Source organism: Nuphar pumila, chromosome 4 (genome assembly GCF_984573655.1).
Source record: "Nuphar pumila chromosome 4, dmNupPumi1.hap1.1, whole genome shotgun sequence".
NCBI classification, from domain to species: Eukaryota; Viridiplantae; Streptophyta; class Magnoliopsida; order Nymphaeales; family Nymphaeaceae; genus Nuphar; species Nuphar pumila.
The window spans coordinates 145,805,862-145,825,899 of record NC_143252.1 but is presented as its reverse complement, the minus strand read 5'-3'; the positions used below and the strand labels follow the sequence as shown (position 1 = coordinate 145,825,899).

Here is a 20,038-nt window from a genome sequence, read left to right as displayed (position 1 = left end):
TCTTAATGCTTCTTGCATGTGTTTGACATTAATAAAATATTATTTTAAAATTTTGTGAGCCTCCTTTGTGTGCCCATTTGTGGGTTTTGTGAGTGAACCTATTTGTGACTCTTTGTGTGTTCACTTTGGTGATTTGGTGGATCTTGTTGTGGCTCTTCTGTGTATCCACTTTGGTGATTTGGTGGACTTTGTTGAAGACTCTCATTTTCTTTAAGGCTGATTAACAACACCCCCCCCCCCTCCCGTCTCTCTCATTTTTCTTACATTTTCTATTCTATTTTTCTCATGCTACAATCAAGTGAAATTTTTTCATTTAGAAAAGTTATCATATCAAAACTTTTCATAGGCAAAATTTCCTTTTCCTGTGAGAAATTTTCTTGCTTCCAAACGTGCCCTAAAAGGATTTTTTTCTCAGCATGAATCTGCAGCTAGATAATCATTCTCCATGCAAAATAAAACACGAACAATTTCAAGGTACAAGATAACTAGTTGCTTTGTTTCAAAGGCAGCATTAGAGCATGTATGTACCAGAATGCAAAAGTCACTGCAGATAATGTCATCACACTGTATACAAAAGACCCAGCAATTGAATCTGCAACTCTTTGGATAGGAGACTCATTACCTTGTGAGTCCTCAACCTGCAAAATCCCAAAGATCTCATAAATTCCCCAATATTTTTGTGGTTGGCTCACCTTCAGGGACTTTTAGTCAAACCAAATAAGAAGGCTTTGGACAATGAAAAACATAAACCTACCTTTTCCCCTCCTTTTCCTTTTTCTCTCATTTTTATTTTTTTGTTGGATATGGATGTCTAAGGCTGTGGCGAGAGTTGGTGTTTCAAAGGAATAAAACCCAAAGAAGTATGGTAATTGGTAAATCATAATTCCATCATTTTTTCTGATGGATCTTTCACAACTATTTTAACAAAGGCCTTACAACTAGAAGCTGAAAATCCAAGTGCTCTAGAATATTTTTTATTCCACCAGCATGCCATCTTTTACTGCTATTAGCAAGCTCAATATACTTTGCATACATATAGTAGAAGATTAAATTGGTCCTTTATTGAATTATTCTTGGCACCAAAAATAGATCATCAGTCAATAATGAACATTATTTCAAGTTGCAGGATAAAAATGATTTGACAGATTAATCCTTTATTGAATTATTTTTGGCACCATAAACTAAATCATCAGTCAATGGATGACAATTTGGAAATGGAGGGTAAAAGTAATTTTGTGGCATATTTGGTTAGAGGAGTGCACATTATATTCTTAAGACCATAGAACTTTCTAAACACCCTCCAGATCCATTTGTTTAATGGTGGCCCATGGATAGCTTTGTGTAAGGATATATGAATCTATATGTCACAAATTGATACTACAACTTAATATTGTTTCCACTTTCCAGAGTCCCTACCATTTGAATATTGACAGATATGATATTAAATCCTCCATGGAAATTAGCTTTCTATTTTTAGCTAGCTACTTTTTCATTTTTAAAAGTCTATAAGAGATGGGACTAACGTACTTCCCAACATGGGATAAAATATCCAACAAATAATACATGAACATTGCACCTGCAACCTAAAAACAGCAATAAATATGGAAACAATGACTAATTGTAGGCACTCACAAACTAGAAATATACTGACCAAGCGAATAATTTTGGAAATTGTTGACATAGATCCAGTAGAAGATGCTTCAATCCTCAATGGGCCATCCTGTAAAATGTAATTGAAAACCAGTAGGCCATGCTTGACACGATAAGTAACATGCAATTCAGGACGTGTCTTCATAAGAGCAATTTTTTTTAATTTAACAAACTACCCGGAATAAACATAAAATTTTGTGTGCATATTGGTCATAAACATGAAGAAAGCAACTCTAATAAAAGTTTGACATTGGTTCTTAAAACACTTTAGAAAGGTTTGACATTGCTTCTTAAAAGCCAAGTTGTCCATGAATGTTACCGTGGACCTTTCAGATTCAGGGGAAGACCTGGTCAACCTTCATAATACCATAAATGTTCATCTTCCTTTAAGAAGTTATGCCAATATGCATTTTCCAGGTAGTTAATTTGAAAAGAGTAACACACACTCCACGTATTACATAAATTTCTGTATGCATTCAATCCCAAATTCCAGGTTGACTAATTATTCCATGCTTAACAAGTCAACTCAACATATGATAACAATTACAAAAGAGGAGATGGTGTAAGGAAGGTGGGAAGAGGGTTTAGGAATGCATATGGCAGGATTAAGAAGAAAATATTGTCCAGATGCAAAATTAATATGCATACCCAGTTAACAGTCCCAGCTGAAACAACATGACCTCCTTCCTTGAATACAGGAAGTGATTCTCCATTGAGCATAGATTCATCCACCCAACTTTTTCCTGCAACAACTCTCCCCTAAGAGGGTAAATAAGAAATGTCAGATCATGATGAGCATTTTAATATAATTAAAACAAAAGAAGGCATATCCACTCAACCATCATGAACAATATAAGAGAGAGAAAGAGAGAGAGAGAGAGAACTTGGAAAGATGCTCTAAACAATAGCACATCCCTGACTTTTAAAATACATAATACAAACTTCTTCTATTTCACAAATACATAATTACTTTTGGTAACTCCGCCTGTGTATAACTGTTTAGTTATCCACTGTCGGTCCCAAGCCCGGATAAAGGAGGAGGGTTGCGGTAGGTCTGTGACAGCCAGCATAAAAACTTAGTCATACCCTATGAATATGAACCAATATGAGAATTTCGTTGGAACATTCCCTACTGAGCGACGTGTTGTACTCTATAGGCCCGGAGGCAGTGATAAATGGGCAAGGGTTGCTAGGTCGTCTCCCGGAAGCGACGCGTCACACCGGCGCCCGGGTGTGGTGTCAAATAGGCAAGGGTTCCCTCACTTTGTTGGACGGGTGGGGGTAAAGAAGTTAGTCCAAGACCATAAAATTAGGTTAGCCACTTGGAACATAGGATCATTAACTAGTAAGTTGGTAGAGTTAGTAGATGTTATGTGTAGGAGAAAGATTGATATTTTATGTTTACAAGAGACCAAATGGGTAGGTGAGAAAGCAAAAGTGATAGAACCTTGGGAATATAAGATTTGGTATACAGGAATAAATAGGAATAAGAATGGAGTAGGGATTGTCATGAGTCGTTAGTTTATAGATAATGTAGTTGAGGTCCGTAGGAAGGGTGATAGGATTTTACTTATTAAATTAGTATTAGGTTCGGAGATTATTAATATTATCAGTGTTTATGCACCTCAAGTAGGTTTAGATGATTTCATTAAGCGTCAATTTTGGGAAGATTTCGATAGAGTAGTACAAGGGATATCTTATGGAGAAAGGCTTTTCATCGGCGGTGACCTTAATGGGCATGTAGGCATTAATAGGGATGGATTTGAGAGTATCCATGGAGGCTATGGTATAGGAAAAAGAAATGAAAGTGGAGAAAGGATTTTAGATTTTGGTTTGTCCTATGATATGATCTTAGCAAACACTTGGTTTAGGAAGAGAGAGTCTCACCTAGTAACATTTAAAAGTGGGGTTAATATGAGTCAGATAGATTTTTTCCTACTTAGAAAGAGAGATAGGGGTTGTTGCATCGATTGTAAGGTTATACCGAGAGAAAGTGTAGCTACACAACATAGAGTCTTAATTTTAGATCTTAGAATTAGACAATGCAACAAAAGGGATAGACATACGATAGATCCTAGAATTAAGTGGTGGGCACTGAAAGGAGCTAAACAAGGAATGTTTGTAGAGAAGGTAGTTAAGGCAGCTGATTGGTGTCTCGAGGAGAATTCAGAATCTATGTGGAATAAGATAGCGGGTGGCATGAGAAAGGTGGCTAAGGAGGTATTGGGTGAGTCTAAAGGCGGTGCACCGCTAGGTAAGGATACATCGTGGTGGAACGAGGATGTCAAATTAGCTATTAAGGTTAAAAGAGAGTGTTATAGAAATCTAAGTAAAAATCGTGATAATGAGAATTTGGAGAAGTATATGATAGCAAAAAAGGAAGCTAAAAAAGTAGTTCAGAACGCGAGGGATAAGGTATATAAGGAGGTTTATGACAAGTTGGATACCAAAGAGGGTGAGAAGGATATTTATAGGCTTGCAAAGATGAGAGATAGGAAATCGAGGGATCTGGGTATGGTTAGATGTATCAAAGATGAAACGCAAAGGGTTTTAGTCAAAGATGAGGAGATTAAGGAGAGATAGAAAGATTATTTTGATAAGCTATTTAATGAAAGTCATGCTCAGGATCTTGGAGACTTTTCAATTCCTTTTCATGAGATGAATCGTGACTTCATGCGCAAGATTCAAAAGAAAGAAATTGCAGAGGCTTTGAAGAAAATGAAATCAAGAAGGGCAGTTGGCCCAGATGGTATACCTATCGAGGCTTGGAAATGCTTGGGAGAGAAAGGTTTAGAATGGTTGACAAATCTTTTTAACAAGATTTGGCGGACAAATAAGATGTCTAATGAGTGGAAGAAGAGTACTTTGGTGCCTCTATATAAAAATAAGGGTGATATACAAGATTGCACAAACTATCGTGGTATAAAACTCATGAGTCATACTATGAAACTTTGGGAGAGGGTGATTGAGTCTAGGTTGAGGAAGATTGTCATGATATCGGAGAATCAATTTGGTTTTATGCCTGAAAGATCAACTATGGAAGCTATACATATTCTTAGACAACTTATTGAGAGAAATAGAGAGAGGAACAAAGATTTGCATATGGTTTTTATTAATTTGGAGAAGGCTTACGATAGAGTACCTATGGACGTTCTCTGGTGGACAATGATGAAGAAAGGTGTTTCTCTCAAGTACATTAGTATAATTAAAGATATGTATGAAGGAGTAGTAACCAATGTCCGCACTTGTGGAGGGGTGACAACCAATTTTCCTATAACGGTTGGGTTACATCAAGGATCTGCTTTAAGCCCTTTCCTATTTGCTATAGTGATGGATGAGCTTACGAGATCAATTCAAGAAAATGTGTCGTGGTGTATGTTGTTTGCTGATGATATTGTTTTGATTGATGAGTCTAGAGCTGGGGTTAATGCTAAGTTAGAATTATGGATACAGACATTGGAAGCAAGAGGTTTTAAGTTGAGTAAGAGTAAGACAGAATACATGAAATGTTGATTTAGTAAGCAACGAAGTAGTGATGGGAGTGTAGTGAAGCTTGGTGAGCACGAAATACCGGTGGATGATTCTTTCAAATATTTGGGATCTATCATTCAAAAGTATGGAGAAATTGATGGAGATGTAAATCATAGGATAAAGGTTGGGTGGATGAAATGGAAGAGTGCAACTGGAGTGTTGTGCGATCGTATAATGTCATTGCGGTTGAAGGGAAAGTTTTATAGGATGACTATTAGGCCCGCTCTACTATATAGTACGGAATGTTGGGCTGCCAAAAGACATCATATTCAAAAAATGAGTGTAGCTGAGATGTGTATGCTAAGATGGATGTGTGGAAATACAATAAAAGATAAGATTCAGAACGAGGAGATACGTAAGAAGGTAGGCGTTGCACCCATTGAAAATAAGATGAGAGAGAATCGTTTACGGTGGTTTGGACATATTCGACGAAGGCCTAATCATGCTCCAGTTAGAAGGATGGAGAAATGGGAAAATATATTAGTTAAAAGAGGTCGGGGTAGGCCTAGGAAGACATGGATAGAGGTGATAAGAAAGGATATGAATGCTTTGAACCTCACCGAGGACATGGCATTGGATAGAAATGAATGAAGGAGAAAGATTCATGTGGAAGACCCATAATGATTTTCTTTGTTGGTTCATATCGCCGACCCCAATTGTTTTGGGATGAAGGTGTAGTTGTTGTTGTTGTTGTTGTATAATTACTTTTAGTGGCATTAGGAAAATAAAATAAGCTATACAAACTTTGTTAAGGCAAGTTTCAAATCTTGAGAACTAATGTTGGTCTGATAAGGTGTTATGGCCTTATGGGAGCCTATTCTATATTTTTGAAGACTATATATATATATATATATATATATATATATATATATATATATATATATATATATATATATATATATTGCGAAAGATAATTTAGTTAGTCCTGCAACTTGTGATGCAATTAACAAAACTACTCTCATAATGAGAAAGGATGTGAGCTTCAGAATGTTTCAAGAAGCGAAATGAAGCAAAAGGAAAATCAAAGGTGTACATGTTCAACGAGTATACAGGAGGAATCTCTGAGAAAAGATTGGCATTGAATGCAGACCCTCCCCTCTTTGTCATTGAAATGGGTTTTTCAAGATTGGGGGCCGGACTTGGTTTTCTACAAAAAAAAAAGGATTCAAATGCTTCGTAATGGTAACTTTCACTATGAAATTTTATGTGTGCCATGCTACAAAAAGAAAAAAGGGGGGGAATATTGGTCTTTTTGTGTCTATGCAAATTTAAGGGGTTTGTCATGTTTATTATGATATTCTTGGCACCATGAGAAAAAGTTTCCCCATTGGTCGGAAGTTGGATTGCATATGCAGAATGAAGCTTTCTTCCATGAAAATCTATCACACTGAATGACTACCTTCCAAGGACCTCAATTGTGAATGTGTTGTTTTATGCACTTAATGGGGACCTCTATACCTGTTTCGAGGACATTTGGGTGTTGATGCTTGTTTAATACTTGTGAGCTAGATTTTCTATCAAAACATGTTCATGCTTGCAAGTCATACTATATAAGGTTATAAATACATAATAAAGCAACATCAGTTTTTGGAAAAGATGGAAAAGAAAAACAAAGCAACCATTAGCATTTGCAAAATCCATACACATCGTCCAATATATATCACCAAAAGCAGTGAGAAAGGTGTGTTTCAAACTTTCAATCTTACCATAATGTTTCAATAATCCACATTGATAGTGTTCCTCAATGTACATAAACTTTAAGCCACTTCTTTCAATAACTTAAGGGAAAAAAATGACATTTGTTTTGATCATTTCAACCAAGAATATGCAGAAAGAGGTATCTTTTTGTGTAATATTTTTTTATCAAATAAAAGAACAGAAAAAAACAATAAAATGCGAGGTAACAAAATAAATTCACTCAGCTGGCCATGAAGAGTAGTAGCGAATTACAAGCATGCTTTGGAACTGGTCACAGTTTATGCAGACTTCTGAAGCTCATAAAAAAGACATGGAAAGTTTAGATAAAAATACATACATCTACAGGAACAGTCTCTCCAGGAAAAATTAAGATCGAGTCTCCAACTCTAATGTCATCAGTTGAAACCTCAACACAAATTGCATCAGGGCAGACAGCATTGTCATCTGATATGCCACCTTCAGCAGAGGTGACCACCAATCGTGATTGAGAAGACACTAATGACTGCATGAAGGCACACCCATGGTTAGTACTTTCAGCATCTTCTGTTTTAATAAAGAGAGAAGAGAACATAACAGAGTTAAAAATAAAGCACATAGTCAATAAACGAATAGCAGATACATCTAATTTTGAGAAGAATAAAAATATTGAGAGAAATCAAACAACATATATCGGAAAGGCTTCAGTGATGGAAGCCAGCAATTGAAACTATTCAAAAAATGCCAAAACCATCACACAAACACATACACACACACACTAAGTAATGTGTAACTTCGAGACCATTTATCTCCCGGACCGTCCCAGACCCCTTTAAAAAACATACTTGCATGTGTTTTTCGTTTACTCTAAATCCATAGATGTGATCTCTATGCTTTATTTAGTAGAAAACATATATTAGTTTAAACATTTTTCATGTTTAGATGTGTTTTTAGCTTCACAAAATAATCAACGGTATATATTGCACCAAAAAATTTGATTAACTAAAAACAAGTTTTCTTATTAAATTGACTCAATTCAAAGTAAGAATTTTAGTAAATAAACAATGATAAACACATCTACAGGTTTGGATTATGCAAAAAACTCATACAAGCATGTTTTTTAAAGGGGTCTGGGACAGTCTGGGAGATAAATGGTTTGGAAGCTACACATTTCTCTATATATACATACTAGACATAATGAATCCAATTCCATTGGCAGATGTGCTTCATATTCCATAAGATGTTGATTGGTTGGAATTTCCCGATTCTCAGGTTGATATTTAAAGTGACATGAGCATGCTCAATAAGGAAACTAAGGCATGACTTGGCAGTTGATTACTTTGAAATCAGGCTGAATCGCACAGAGATGCCTCCTAGACCTGTACATGCTATAGCTAAAGCAAATGCTAGTAATTATAATGAAGTGGAAGTAGTAAGAAGGTAGCCTCAAAAAGAAGAAATGCAACAAGAAAAACTCTAAAAACCTTGTAGAGAAAGCAAGCAAGAGGCATTCGGGAAGAATCACAAATACAAAAAAAATGAGAAGCATTTTGCAAGTGTTGCAGAAGCATTTTGTCAGATGATGCTTTGGGATCATATATTCCTGTGAAAAACTGACAATGGTAGCAAGATACATAGCTTTTAACCAGTTATAGAAATTGAACTTCCAAAACTAAAAATTGATGATGCATGTTTTCTAACATGGAAAACTATGGATCCAATTTAGAAGATTAGGCAAGACAGAGATGGAAACTAATCTACTTATTGATGTTGACAACAATGCATTTTGAAGCAATTGCTGAAAACAAGTATGTGCTGTAGAGAAGTGAGCTCAAGCTCCTAGCCTCCAGGGGACCTTTTCTCTAGGGCAACCCATGTAGATGTTCTGGTCCCATATGTAGCATCTGACTTTTCCAGCACTATAACTGAACTAGTGCCGTACTATCATTCAATCAATGACTAAAACTATCCAGATCAGACATAGATCCTACATCCTCCATTCAATGTGTATAACAAGTCAAAAAGGCAACATTAACAACAGAAAAGGATGAAAATTTCCAGGAAAACACTAGTTCTGACAAAAAATGTGAAGTTAACGAATTGAAGGCAAGGAAGTAACCAGGCAAAGTTGGTTATTGAGAGATATTTCAAGAGCAGCAGCCAGCAGACCTAATTGTGAATTTTAAAAATTTAAGGGTTTGACCCCTATGAGACGGCAAACTATGCAAAAAATCTGTTACCCTATCTCCAAGTTGTTCGTGCAACTCATTCTCACTAGTGATTATCAGAAGAACTGTCCAGTTTGACCCTTTAACCAAAATGACCTAATACATTTCAGAATTGTTATTCATTTAATTCCATTAGAAAAGCTGAAAAATGCTCAAACAACATGTCTAATGTACCAGTTTTTTTCTAAAGTATTGCAAAAGGAAGATCTGATTGCTCATGTTTTAGTTCACCAATATATTTGCATCAAATTGGCATCTTCCTTTCAAGTTTCAACTAGATTGATATCAATATACAGAATACCAATCTTCAAAAAGTGCAGATAGTAATACAGATTAATATCAAACTTTGCAAAGGAATCATCAAAGCCACAGGACAGAGCACATCAATCATCACATAGAGCATATTAATGATGAATTCTACCAGTAAAGCAACAAAACAGGATTTTGTCAATATCCATGTTTTCTTCGAAGAAATAACAAATATACACAATCAGATAGTGTTCATGGATCGTACCATGTGAACATTTCAAGTTCAATAATATCACAGGAAAGTAATCAACACAGGTTACAAGTTCATAATTCATCATACTTGTCATGAAAGAACATTGATAGAAAGGAACATGAAAAGGAACTTGGAGAACACAGCTAACCAGAAGTTGGTTCATATCACTGGATGCTTTAATTCTTGCCCTTTCTTCTAAAGAACGTCCAAGAAGCACAAAACCCAGAAGCATGACCTGCATACTAAAGAAAAAAGAGTCACATAAGAACTATGAAATTTTACTAGCCAATAAACTTCACTTTTCATAAGAAACTGAGCTAATGAACTTCAATTTTCATAAGAAACTAACTGTTTGGTGGTGTTTACAAGAACCACCAAAATTAGCAATTCATATAGTCTTATATCAGCCAAATCCAACGAGTGAAGACACTAAGATACAAAGAACAACAGCACATTGTTGGAATCTTCTAAAAAACTGGAACCAAAAACATGCCATCAGAATCCTGCGCTCAAACACCTTAAAAAAATCTCAGATATGCAGTATGAACACACATGCATGCATAGTTGCATACACATACAGGGGGTGACATGTTACAGTTGAGACTGCAACCAATAGCACTTAGTCCCCTCTTATGATGCATTATTTTCTTGGGATGAAAATTTGGAGGTGAATTGAAGGAAAATTTTCCCAGTGCTGCAAGCTTTTTCTGAGCAGAGCATTCCGAGACTCCAGTTTTCAATCCCTGAGATGATTCCACTCACCAAACTCAAGAAACCTCAGTACGTATCGGAGATTCAGAATGCGACATAACCTATCTTTTTCTGATACTAGCTAAATACGCTATAGATTACTTAACCATAGTGACCACTGTAGTGCAACTTGCAGAGCTGCATGCAGGGGTGCAGAAGATGAAGTACAGAAGGAACTCTATATCAATATTGGCAATTCTCTTTCTCACAGAACCAATAAGAACAGAAATGTGCAACAAAGATACTGTGAGTATGAAGAAACCACATAAGAACAGAAATGTGCAACAAAGGTACTGTGAACGTGAAGCAACCACATTGAGAAAGTTTTCCTTGTTGTCCATATCTATACCCACCAAAAGGGCAATCACAATCCTGTCCTTGAGGCATTGAATGATGCCATGGGCTGATCTTTTCATGAAACGAGGTCAGGATAGACATGCATTTTCAATGCTTGAGTAACATCACAATGCAACTTACTAATGGCCAACAGTGGAATTCAAAGTCACCATGATGATAAAAGGTGTTATGAAGAATATCCTGTAAGAAATCTAAGAACTTCGTAGGACAAAGTCAGCACATGCGAGCAACCATATCCTGTCCTCTTTACACTAGGACATATTCCTTGTCATTTGTATATGACATTCTTGGTCTCCTTCAAGAGCTACCTCTCTGAAGATGAACTTATAGGTGCAGCATCGACGCAACCAAGATGACCATGAAATCACTTTCTTTTCCAGGTTATGCAAATTGTGGTCAAGTTTGTCAATTATCAATGAATAGCAAAAAAGATAACTGACTGAGGAGGACAGAATGTAGGGTTAAAGAGTGCGTGATGATACATATCATGTCTAAATTCAAGAACGATATATGATTATATCTTATAAATAGATATTGTTCAGATTCAATTCAAACACAGATATGACACAACTTTTCTAGCAGCTGGAAAGGGGACTAAGTATCACATGAAGTGCATCAAACAAGGAAAAACTGATAATACACAGGTACATCAAAATGCCATTCCTGATAAAGCTGAAAATGGCATGAGTCCAAAAGTATCATGTACGACAGGATTAGATTACCGGTTCATCGAAAAAGCTAGCATCCCATTCGAGCCCAGGGTTCAACAGAGACACCTAGAGCCGCAGACAAACTGTATATCAGATCAAATTCAATAGCTAAAGAGATGACTGATTCTAATAAGTGCAATAATTTAGAGGTTCAAGCATTGAAAGCAAACTGCTTCTCAAAGAAAGCATTGAGAGACAACTGACCAGACTTATGGCAAATGCAGCGATGCATCCAAATCCCACAAGAGAGTTCATGTTAGGAGATCCCTTAGAAAATGCATTTACACCATCCACGAGAAGATCTGCAATTATATGAAAAATGCCTGTTTCATATTTCCTTTTTTTTCTTCATGTGTGTTCTGGTCCACACACACACACAGAGTTTGTGCATGTGTATGTGTAATGATTAATAAAATACAGATGCATAAGATTGATATGAATAACAATTTAGTAAACAGATCCTGCCAGGACTCTTATTTGTACATACAAGTCAATCAGTAGAAAATATGAATACTGACATTTGAACTCCACAAAGCACATAATGTTGCACATGTACCAAGATGCTGGTTTAGAAAGAAAAATAAAACAGAAAAGAAAAGCGCACTCACCTCTTCCTGGTCCAAACAAAGCAACCAATGCAATGCAGCATTTTACATACAAATTCTGCAGAATTTCCCAGACTGGCCCTACATAAATTGGAAAGTGGAAAAAGAACATCACTGGCTATAAGCTCATAAACAGTAGTCAACTATCTCATAATTATTGCCTGTCATACATATGCAGTAGTTCTGTTACATAGGCAAATCCAGAAATAGAATATATCTAGGCATGCATATGCACATGTAAAATATAAAGAGGTTCATATTTGAGACTGGTTTGGTTTTACTGCATTATGATGAATACGGACCGTAAATTGTTAGTTGGCAAACTCGTGACTCGGGCTCGGATTGGACTGCTACTGGGTCACCGAGTCAGCGGGTTGACTCGGTGACTCGAACGAGTCATGACTCTATATGTCATAGTGTAAGCACATGTCTAAGACATGAAAATAACTAAACTTCAAGCTAATATGTCAATAGATAAGTTACAAAAATATATAATTATACATGATTATTAACTTTTTTCATTGAACAATATTAGATTCTTCATAACAAGTGATTTTATATAAGAATTATGCATTAAAATAATAAAATACATGATAAATATATATATTTAATGGGCTGGATCAGTGGTCTGGTCCTGAATCGTGACCTAGTTGGGGTCCGATCCGGGTCGACTCGCCGGGTTTGCCAACTATTTATCCAAACTCACTACAAGGAGACAATTGACCATTTTCATGACACCACATCGATATTGAAAATACTAGGCTCTATCGATCAACCTTAGAGACTTAAAGATTCATTTTGGAATACACACACACACACACACACACACACACACACATATATATATATATATATATATATATATATATATATATATATATATATATATATATATATATATATATATATATATATATATATATATATATATATATATATCATAGAAAAAATATCATTGATGTTAAAATATCACAATTTTTACGAGAAAAACACCTAACCTGTTATTAAAGAGAAGATATCACAAGATTTCCAAAATATCAGCTATAACATAAATACCATGAAATTATCATGTGATAATATCATGACACTAAAAAATCTTACTTTATATACTTAATATATATAAATATATACTTCTTCCATTTCTTGTTTTTCTTATTTTTAAAAACCTTTTCTAATTGTTTCTTTATGTTTAAAAAAAATAATGTTAAAACCTATTATTGCTTATCTTCTGTATTATTAAAAAAAATTCTAAAGCGTCCAGGATTTTCCTGGGAAAAACTACTTGAAAAAAAACCCTGAGAAAAGCCGCACTGAGAAACTACCAAGAACGATATTGGAGTAACTGGTCACTCCTGACCAGTTTAGGAATGAACTACCAAATGGGCCAATTAGTTTAGATATTGCATAGCATGTTTTGTAAGTCCTACCCTACCAACGTGATCTCTATAGATTATTTCGTAGAAAACATGTATTAGATTAAACACTTTTTATGTTTAGATAGGTTTAGAAAAGAATCTAAAATTCAACGACTCATATTGCACACAAGACTTTGTAATAAAAAAATTATTTTTTCACTGTTCAATTCAAAGTATGTTTCCTAGTAAACAGGCATTGATAAACACATTTGCAGGTTTAGATCAAGCAAAAACACTTTCAACATTGAAAACTAATTGGTCCCGTTCCTAAACTGGCTACACACGCGTGCGCGCATGGAGCGCATGGTTAGAAATATGACGCAGACTCTTGGACCAAGCTCATTATTGTTCCACCGGCATCCAACAGTTCCTGTGCTGTACCAATGTGCAATCGTTTCCATGAAAATTGAAACTCAAGTTCAGGATCACAACTTACGTATAAACATCTTATATACTCCACCAATGCATATGCCTCTGAGTAAACACGACATGAATATAATGGGTAGGTACTTTGCATGCATTATGTGAATATACATGCACAGGCATGGATGCAGTGATCAGTCAATCATAGTAACAAACGGAATGAAGAAGAAAAACAATCGGAAACCTACCGTGTGCAATGTGAATACCGAGAGAGTGCAGCAAGTGAGAAGCATGACCGCCACAGCACAGAGCGACCAAGGTCCAGGCGAAAGCAACTCTGTTCCTGCTCCCGGCCAGCAACTTCTCCTTCTTCTCAGCGATTTCCTTCCATTTCTTCACGTTTTCCTCAACACCTAGCCTGGAATTCCTTCTCTTCGCCGGGAATCCGCAATCCGACAACTTCCACGAGAGTTCCTCCGCAACACTGTCGGAATTTCCGGTCACCGGAACATCCACTCTCAACCTAACCGCCACGGTTTCCGTGACCAGGTTGACCGCTGCTGAATCGACACGATCGTCGGAGACGAGGACCGACTTGACGCGAGCGGCACAGGCTCCGCACATCATCCCGCTAACATCCAGAAGCAGAGAACTCTTCTCCGGCTGCGGTTCCGGCTGCGGTTCCGGCTGGTTCAGGATGGTCGGTAATCCGATGTCTACGGCTTTAGCTCGGCAGATTCCAAGAGGATTCCGACAGGAACTTCGCCGGAGAAAACGTAAAGTTCTGCATAGTGACTTACGAAATGGTCGGGGCATGAGAATCGTAGTTCCATTGAGGGCGATCGTAAATCGTGGCCGGAAGGAGAGGGTGCTCTGCAGAAGCTCACCCGCCATGCGTAAGGAGGCTCGACCCAGCCAGCATTCCAATTTCCAAAGGAGGGGAAATGGGCGGTGGGAAGAATGGCTTTCAAAAGGATATGGGCACTTTTAGTCTCGACCACGAAAGAATTGTGGTTTGATTGAAGCCCGGACGAGTTACGCGATGCGGTTGGCGCAGATCTCAGGTGACGAGAGTCCGCTTGCGTCTCGTCGATACCTAACCCAAGACGGTCTAGCAAGTAACAAGCGGATGACCGCTCGAATTAACGCTACCCGACTCGGTTATAAAAATCACGCGATGCGTCTCGTCCTCGACCTTAAAATCGGAGAAACATCCGAGTTTATCCCCCCAACAGGTTGACAAAAAATCTCCTCTTTTCACTTTCTTATGTCTCTAAATGTGGTGTAGTCCTTCTAAGGGAGACAAGAGCTTCCCCAGGGAATGAAATTTCTTTTTCCTTAACAGATAGGACTTGGCCTCTTTTACTCTAAGCACAGAATATCCAATCAGAGAGCAGCACATAAGAGGCTGTAGATTGCAGATGTCTCCTCCTTATTAGTCAAGTGCCATTGAAGACAGTCCAATCCCTGCTGCAACCGATCCATCTTTGGAAAGCTATTCATTTCTCCCATAAGTGTTGATATGGGTTCAGAGGAAGAAAAAACTCTTTGGTTGTTGTGCTCGAATCCAATCTTATAGAATCCACAGGAAGAAGCAGGCCAAGGCCGTCAAAAGCTCCTCCAGTGACATTTTTAATGATATTCTCATAGCTTGCTAGTTGTCAATCTCCAAGGGAGTCTTCAGGTTCCTTTAGTCACCCATGGAAGGTCTCCTCAAGCTAGCTTGTCGCGCAGCCGAACAGAATTCGATAACGGTCCATTCATCCCACCAACATGGATCTTATCAATTTAGGAAAGAGCAATCCCCCTATTCCAGACCACCACGTTTTTTTACCTTTTCGCTCTGATGTATATACCTCTTTGGCACTCTCGAGTGCCCCACAAGGCCTTACGGCTTAAGTACCTCGTGTATTCGGACCCTCTCTTCCCCTCTTGAGGTACTTTACTTTCAAGTATCTACAAAGAAGTTTTTTGCATCCTTGTCTCTTTGCTCTCTTTGTGTTTGTGAATGCGCATACTCTTGCTTCTGCTCATGCACGTGTGTTGTCCGTTGATTGTGCGCTTAAAAGGCCTGCTTTCGATGTTTGCAAATTCTTGAAGCTACATTGCAGGGGCCTTCGCTTCTAAGCTCGTGACAAGTTGGTACCAAAACCTTGTCGACATTGGGAGTGACAATGGCACCAATAAAGAATGTCATGACCCCTTCAGGCATTATGGTTTTTGCTGAAGAAGATTTCATGGTCGATGATAGGGTGTTAGTCATCTCGTGCGATGTTGCGGAGCTGACTGAGACAGTGACCAACATAGAGAAGTTAGTTAATGAGACATGTGTCTCTTTTAATGATCTCAATGCAGAGATCAATACAACGGTGGAGGGAGTGAAAGACTCGGTGGAAAGTCTTGCCGCTAAACTTAACTACTCGGTGGAGGACTTTTCCACCATATTTGATGATTTGTTCGGTCGGTTCAATATCATGGTTGCTGAATTAGATGTTGTTCGACGAAAGAATGAACAGTTGGAGCGGCAATTGAGGACTGCCTCAGCTGGTGACATTGCGACATACATGGATAGACCACGTTACAGGCTACCTGACCCCGCAAAGTATAAAGGCACGTGAGACTCAAAGGATCTCGAGAATTTTATCTACGAGATGGACCAATTTTTAGAAGCTGCGAGGATAGAGGACGACGTAGATAGGTTGCAGACCGCAATAATATACTTTGTGAATGAAGTGACTCTATGGTGGAGACATCACTTGGGTGATGTTCGACGGGGTTTGGTTGCTATAGTCTCGTGGGAAGACCTCCAAAAGAAAATGTGAGACTACTCACTACCTAAAAATCAAGAGAAAATAACTCGCAAAAGGTTGCTGGTGTTGAAACAAACAGGGTCAGTGCATGACTATGTCAAGGCATTCTCTTCGATAATGCTAGAAGTTGAGAGAATAGATAATCAGGATCGGTTGCTCTATTTTGGCACCAGGCTACAAGGATGGGCAAACCAAGAACTCATTCGGCATGACCCTGCAAAGTTGGTTGAGGCGCTTGTGGTTGCAGAGAAACTTATCGAGCTTGACAGGAATGACCCTGCATTTCAAGGCAGACAGTAGGAAAACGATCACAACAATCGAAGGGACAACTGAAGGAATGACCAAGGACAGAATGCTGGCTGGGAGAACCAGCAGAATCATGGTTGACAAGATGGCCAAAACAATAACCAAAATTGGAATAACTTTCAGGGCAACAATTATCATCGTGATGACTACCGTATCTACCACGGGGATCATTGGCAGGAATCATGTCCCAACAGAAACCGTAGTCAAGGGAATGGAGATAACCGCTCACCCCGATCTGCGAATGTCGTTCAGGGTGAGGAAGATGATCAACCTGCAGAGGCACCAACAGTTGGCGCAATGCAGATGATGAATGCAGTAAAGGTCACAATTGTTGCAAAACCGACAATATGCAAAGAGTTGATATACTTAGAACTTCTGCTCAATGAGAGACTTACCAAGGCATTGGTAGACACTGGTGCCACGCAAAACTTTATCTCATGTGAAGAAGCAGAACAATTAAGATTACAGTGAGAATAGGAAGAGATCCACATGAAAGCGATTAATTTGGAGGCTAAGGTCATCTACAGCGTCACTCGTGATGCACCTGTGCGGATCCATAATTGGTCGGAAAGGATCACGTTATCAGTCGTACCTATGGATGATTTTAAAGCCATCCTCGGGATGGAATTCTTGAGAAGCAACAAGGCAGTGTCGATGCCCCACCTCAACATTGTCAGCTTTGAGAGTGAGAATCAGCCCTGCATGGTTACTACAATAGCAGGGAAGCCTTGTGAGCACTTGGTGTCTGCACTCTAGTTGAAGAGAGACATGAAAAGTGGTGATGAGACTTTTCTTATCACAATCCGCGCTACGGATGAGGCAGAGGAAGCCGTGGATGTCCCAAATGCCTTAGCGCTAGTATTGAAGAAGTTTGGCGATGTTATACCCACTGAGATGCCGAAGAAGCTACCTCTGAGGTGTAAGGTAGACCATCAGATTGAACTAGTACCGAGTGCACGGCCACCCGCAATGACTCTTTATCGCATGGCAATTCCTGAGCTATAGGAATTACGCAAACAACTGGATGATATGATTGACATTGGGATCATCCAACCATCCAAATCTCCCTTTGGAGCGCCTGTGTTGTTTCAAGTGAAGCATGATGGGTTGAAGCGGTTGTGCGTCGACTATAGGGCACTGAACAAAATGACGGTGAAGAACAAGTACCCACTTTCGTTGATCGCAGACTTGTTTGATCAGCTTGGAAAGGCAAAGGTCTTCTCTAAGTTGGATTTGAGATATGGGTACTGGCAAGTCAGAGTTGCAGAAGGGGATGAGCCTAAAACTACATGTGTAACACGATATGGGGCGTTCAAATTCTTTGTCATGTCCTTTGGCTTCACGAATGTGCCTGCTACCTTTTCAACCTCAATGAATAAGATCTTCTACCTGCACCTTAACAAGTTTGTCATCGTGTATCTGGATGACATAGTGGTGTACAACGACTCTATGGAGCAACATGTTCAGCACCTTCATATTGTGTTTCAGACTCTAAAGGACCATGAGTTGTATGTCAAGTGAGAAAAGTGTCTATTCGGTCAAAAGAAAGTCCATTTTCTTGAGCATATTATGGGAGGAGGTACTCTCAAAATGGACCTCAGGAAGATTGAGGTTATTCAAGCATGGGAGCCGCTCTCTAAGGTTCCAGAGTTACGCTCATTCTTAGGGCTTGCAAATTATTATTGATGCTTCATCAAGAAATACTCGCAGATTACTACTGTGCTTATAGATTTATTGAAGATAGACAGACCATGGCTATGGTCTGATGCTTGCCAGAAGGCTTTTGATGGGTTGAAGCATGCCTTGACAGAGGAGTCAGTGCTGAAGTTGCCCGACTGTCGAAAACCGTTTGAAGTGCAGACCGATGTGTCTAACTTCGCTATTGGTGGGGTGTTGCTCCAAAAAGGACATCCTATTACATTTGAAAGCATAAAGTTGAAAGATGTTGACCGTCGATACATTGTGCATGAGCGCGAGATGTTGGCGATTGTGTACTGCCTCCGCACATGAAGACACTATCTTTTGAGGTTGCAGTTTGTCGTGTGCACTAACAACGTTGCGACAAGCTACTTTCAGACTCAGAAGAAGTTGAGTCCAAGGCAAGCGCGCTGGTAGGATTTCTTGGCAGAATTCGATATGGTCATCGAATACAAGCCAGGCAGGACCAATATTGTGGCTGATGCCTTGAGTCGGAAGGCAAAAGTCACAACTTTGCTCGCTTGGGATGGCAATGTGAGCCAATCGATAAACAATCTTCTCGAACAGGTGCGACAAGCTTCAAAAAGTGACCCGATGGCTCAACAATTTATTACATTGGTGAAGGAAGGAAAGACGTGGAGATTTTGGCTAGATGATGATTTGCTCTGCACTGTGGGCGACCGTCTATATATTTTGTAACAGGATACCTTGAGGAGGCGCTTGATACACGAGTGCCATGATACTACCTGGGCGGGTCACCCAGGGCAACAGAGGACCTTAGTGTTGTTAAAACGTGCATTCTACTAGTTGTAGATGCGCGATGATGTAGATGCTTATGTGCGATCTTGCTTGATTTGCCAACAAGACAAGCCCATCAATCAAAGACCCGATGGACTACTGAAGCCTCTATATGTGCCAAGCTGTCTGTGAGAGTGTATAACCACGGATTTTATTGTAAGCTTGCTGAAAGCACAAGGTTGTAGTTCGATCTACGTGGTTGTGGATAGGTTCTCGAAGTATGTTGTCTTCATGCCAGCCCCTGCCACCTACTCAACTGCAGATACTGTGAAGTTGTTCATGCGGAACATAATCAAGTATTGGGAAATTCCTAAGAGCATCGTCTGCGATCATGATGCACGTTTCACTAGCAAGTTTTGGTGAGAAGTGTTTCGCTTAATGGGGACAAACTTGCATTTCAGCACAAGTTTTCACCCCCAAACCGATGGACAAACAGAGAGAATAAACGGTATGCTAGAGGAATACATGCAGCACTTTGTCAGTGCCAACCAAAAAGATTGGGTTGATTTACTTGATGCGGCTCAATTCAGCTACAACCTCCAAAAGAATGAGTCATCCGGCCATAGTCCATTTGAAGTCGCAACTGGACAACAGTCACAGACTCTGCTCTCCCTTGTTGTGTGAGGACGTGGCAAAGCACC

General features: G+C 38.8%; 1 protein-coding gene across 6 annotated transcripts in view; it reads right to left on the bottom strand.

Annotated features, from left to right (window-relative positions):
* LOC149841530 (copper-transporting ATPase PAA2, chloroplastic-like) overlaps positions 1 to 14,752 on the bottom strand; it is a 46,195-nt gene extending 31,443 nt beyond the window's left edge. For all 6 annotated transcript variants that reach the window (XR_016431450.1, XR_016431449.1, XM_090003895.1 and 3 more), the window contains exons 1-9: positions 14,034 to 14,752; positions 12,011 to 12,088; positions 11,607 to 11,704; positions 11,415 to 11,468; positions 9,734 to 9,820; positions 7,217 to 7,381; positions 2,299 to 2,409; positions 1,652 to 1,720; positions 529 to 638 (exon numbers count right to left, since the gene is read on the bottom strand). Coding sequence is in view for 4 of the 6 variants with exons in the window: in XM_090003895.1 (XP_089860021.1) it covers positions 529 to 638; positions 1,652 to 1,720; positions 2,299 to 2,409; positions 7,217 to 7,381; positions 9,734 to 9,820; positions 11,415 to 11,468; positions 11,607 to 11,704; positions 12,011 to 12,088; positions 14,034 to 14,679 (1,418 nt within the window). In the remaining 2 variants the exon portion in view is untranslated. The remainder of the gene's footprint in view (positions 1 to 528; positions 639 to 1,651; positions 1,721 to 2,298; positions 2,410 to 7,216; positions 7,382 to 9,733; positions 9,821 to 11,414; positions 11,469 to 11,606; positions 11,705 to 12,010; positions 12,089 to 14,033) is intronic.
* Positions 14,753 to 20,038: the final 5,286 nt, after the last annotated feature.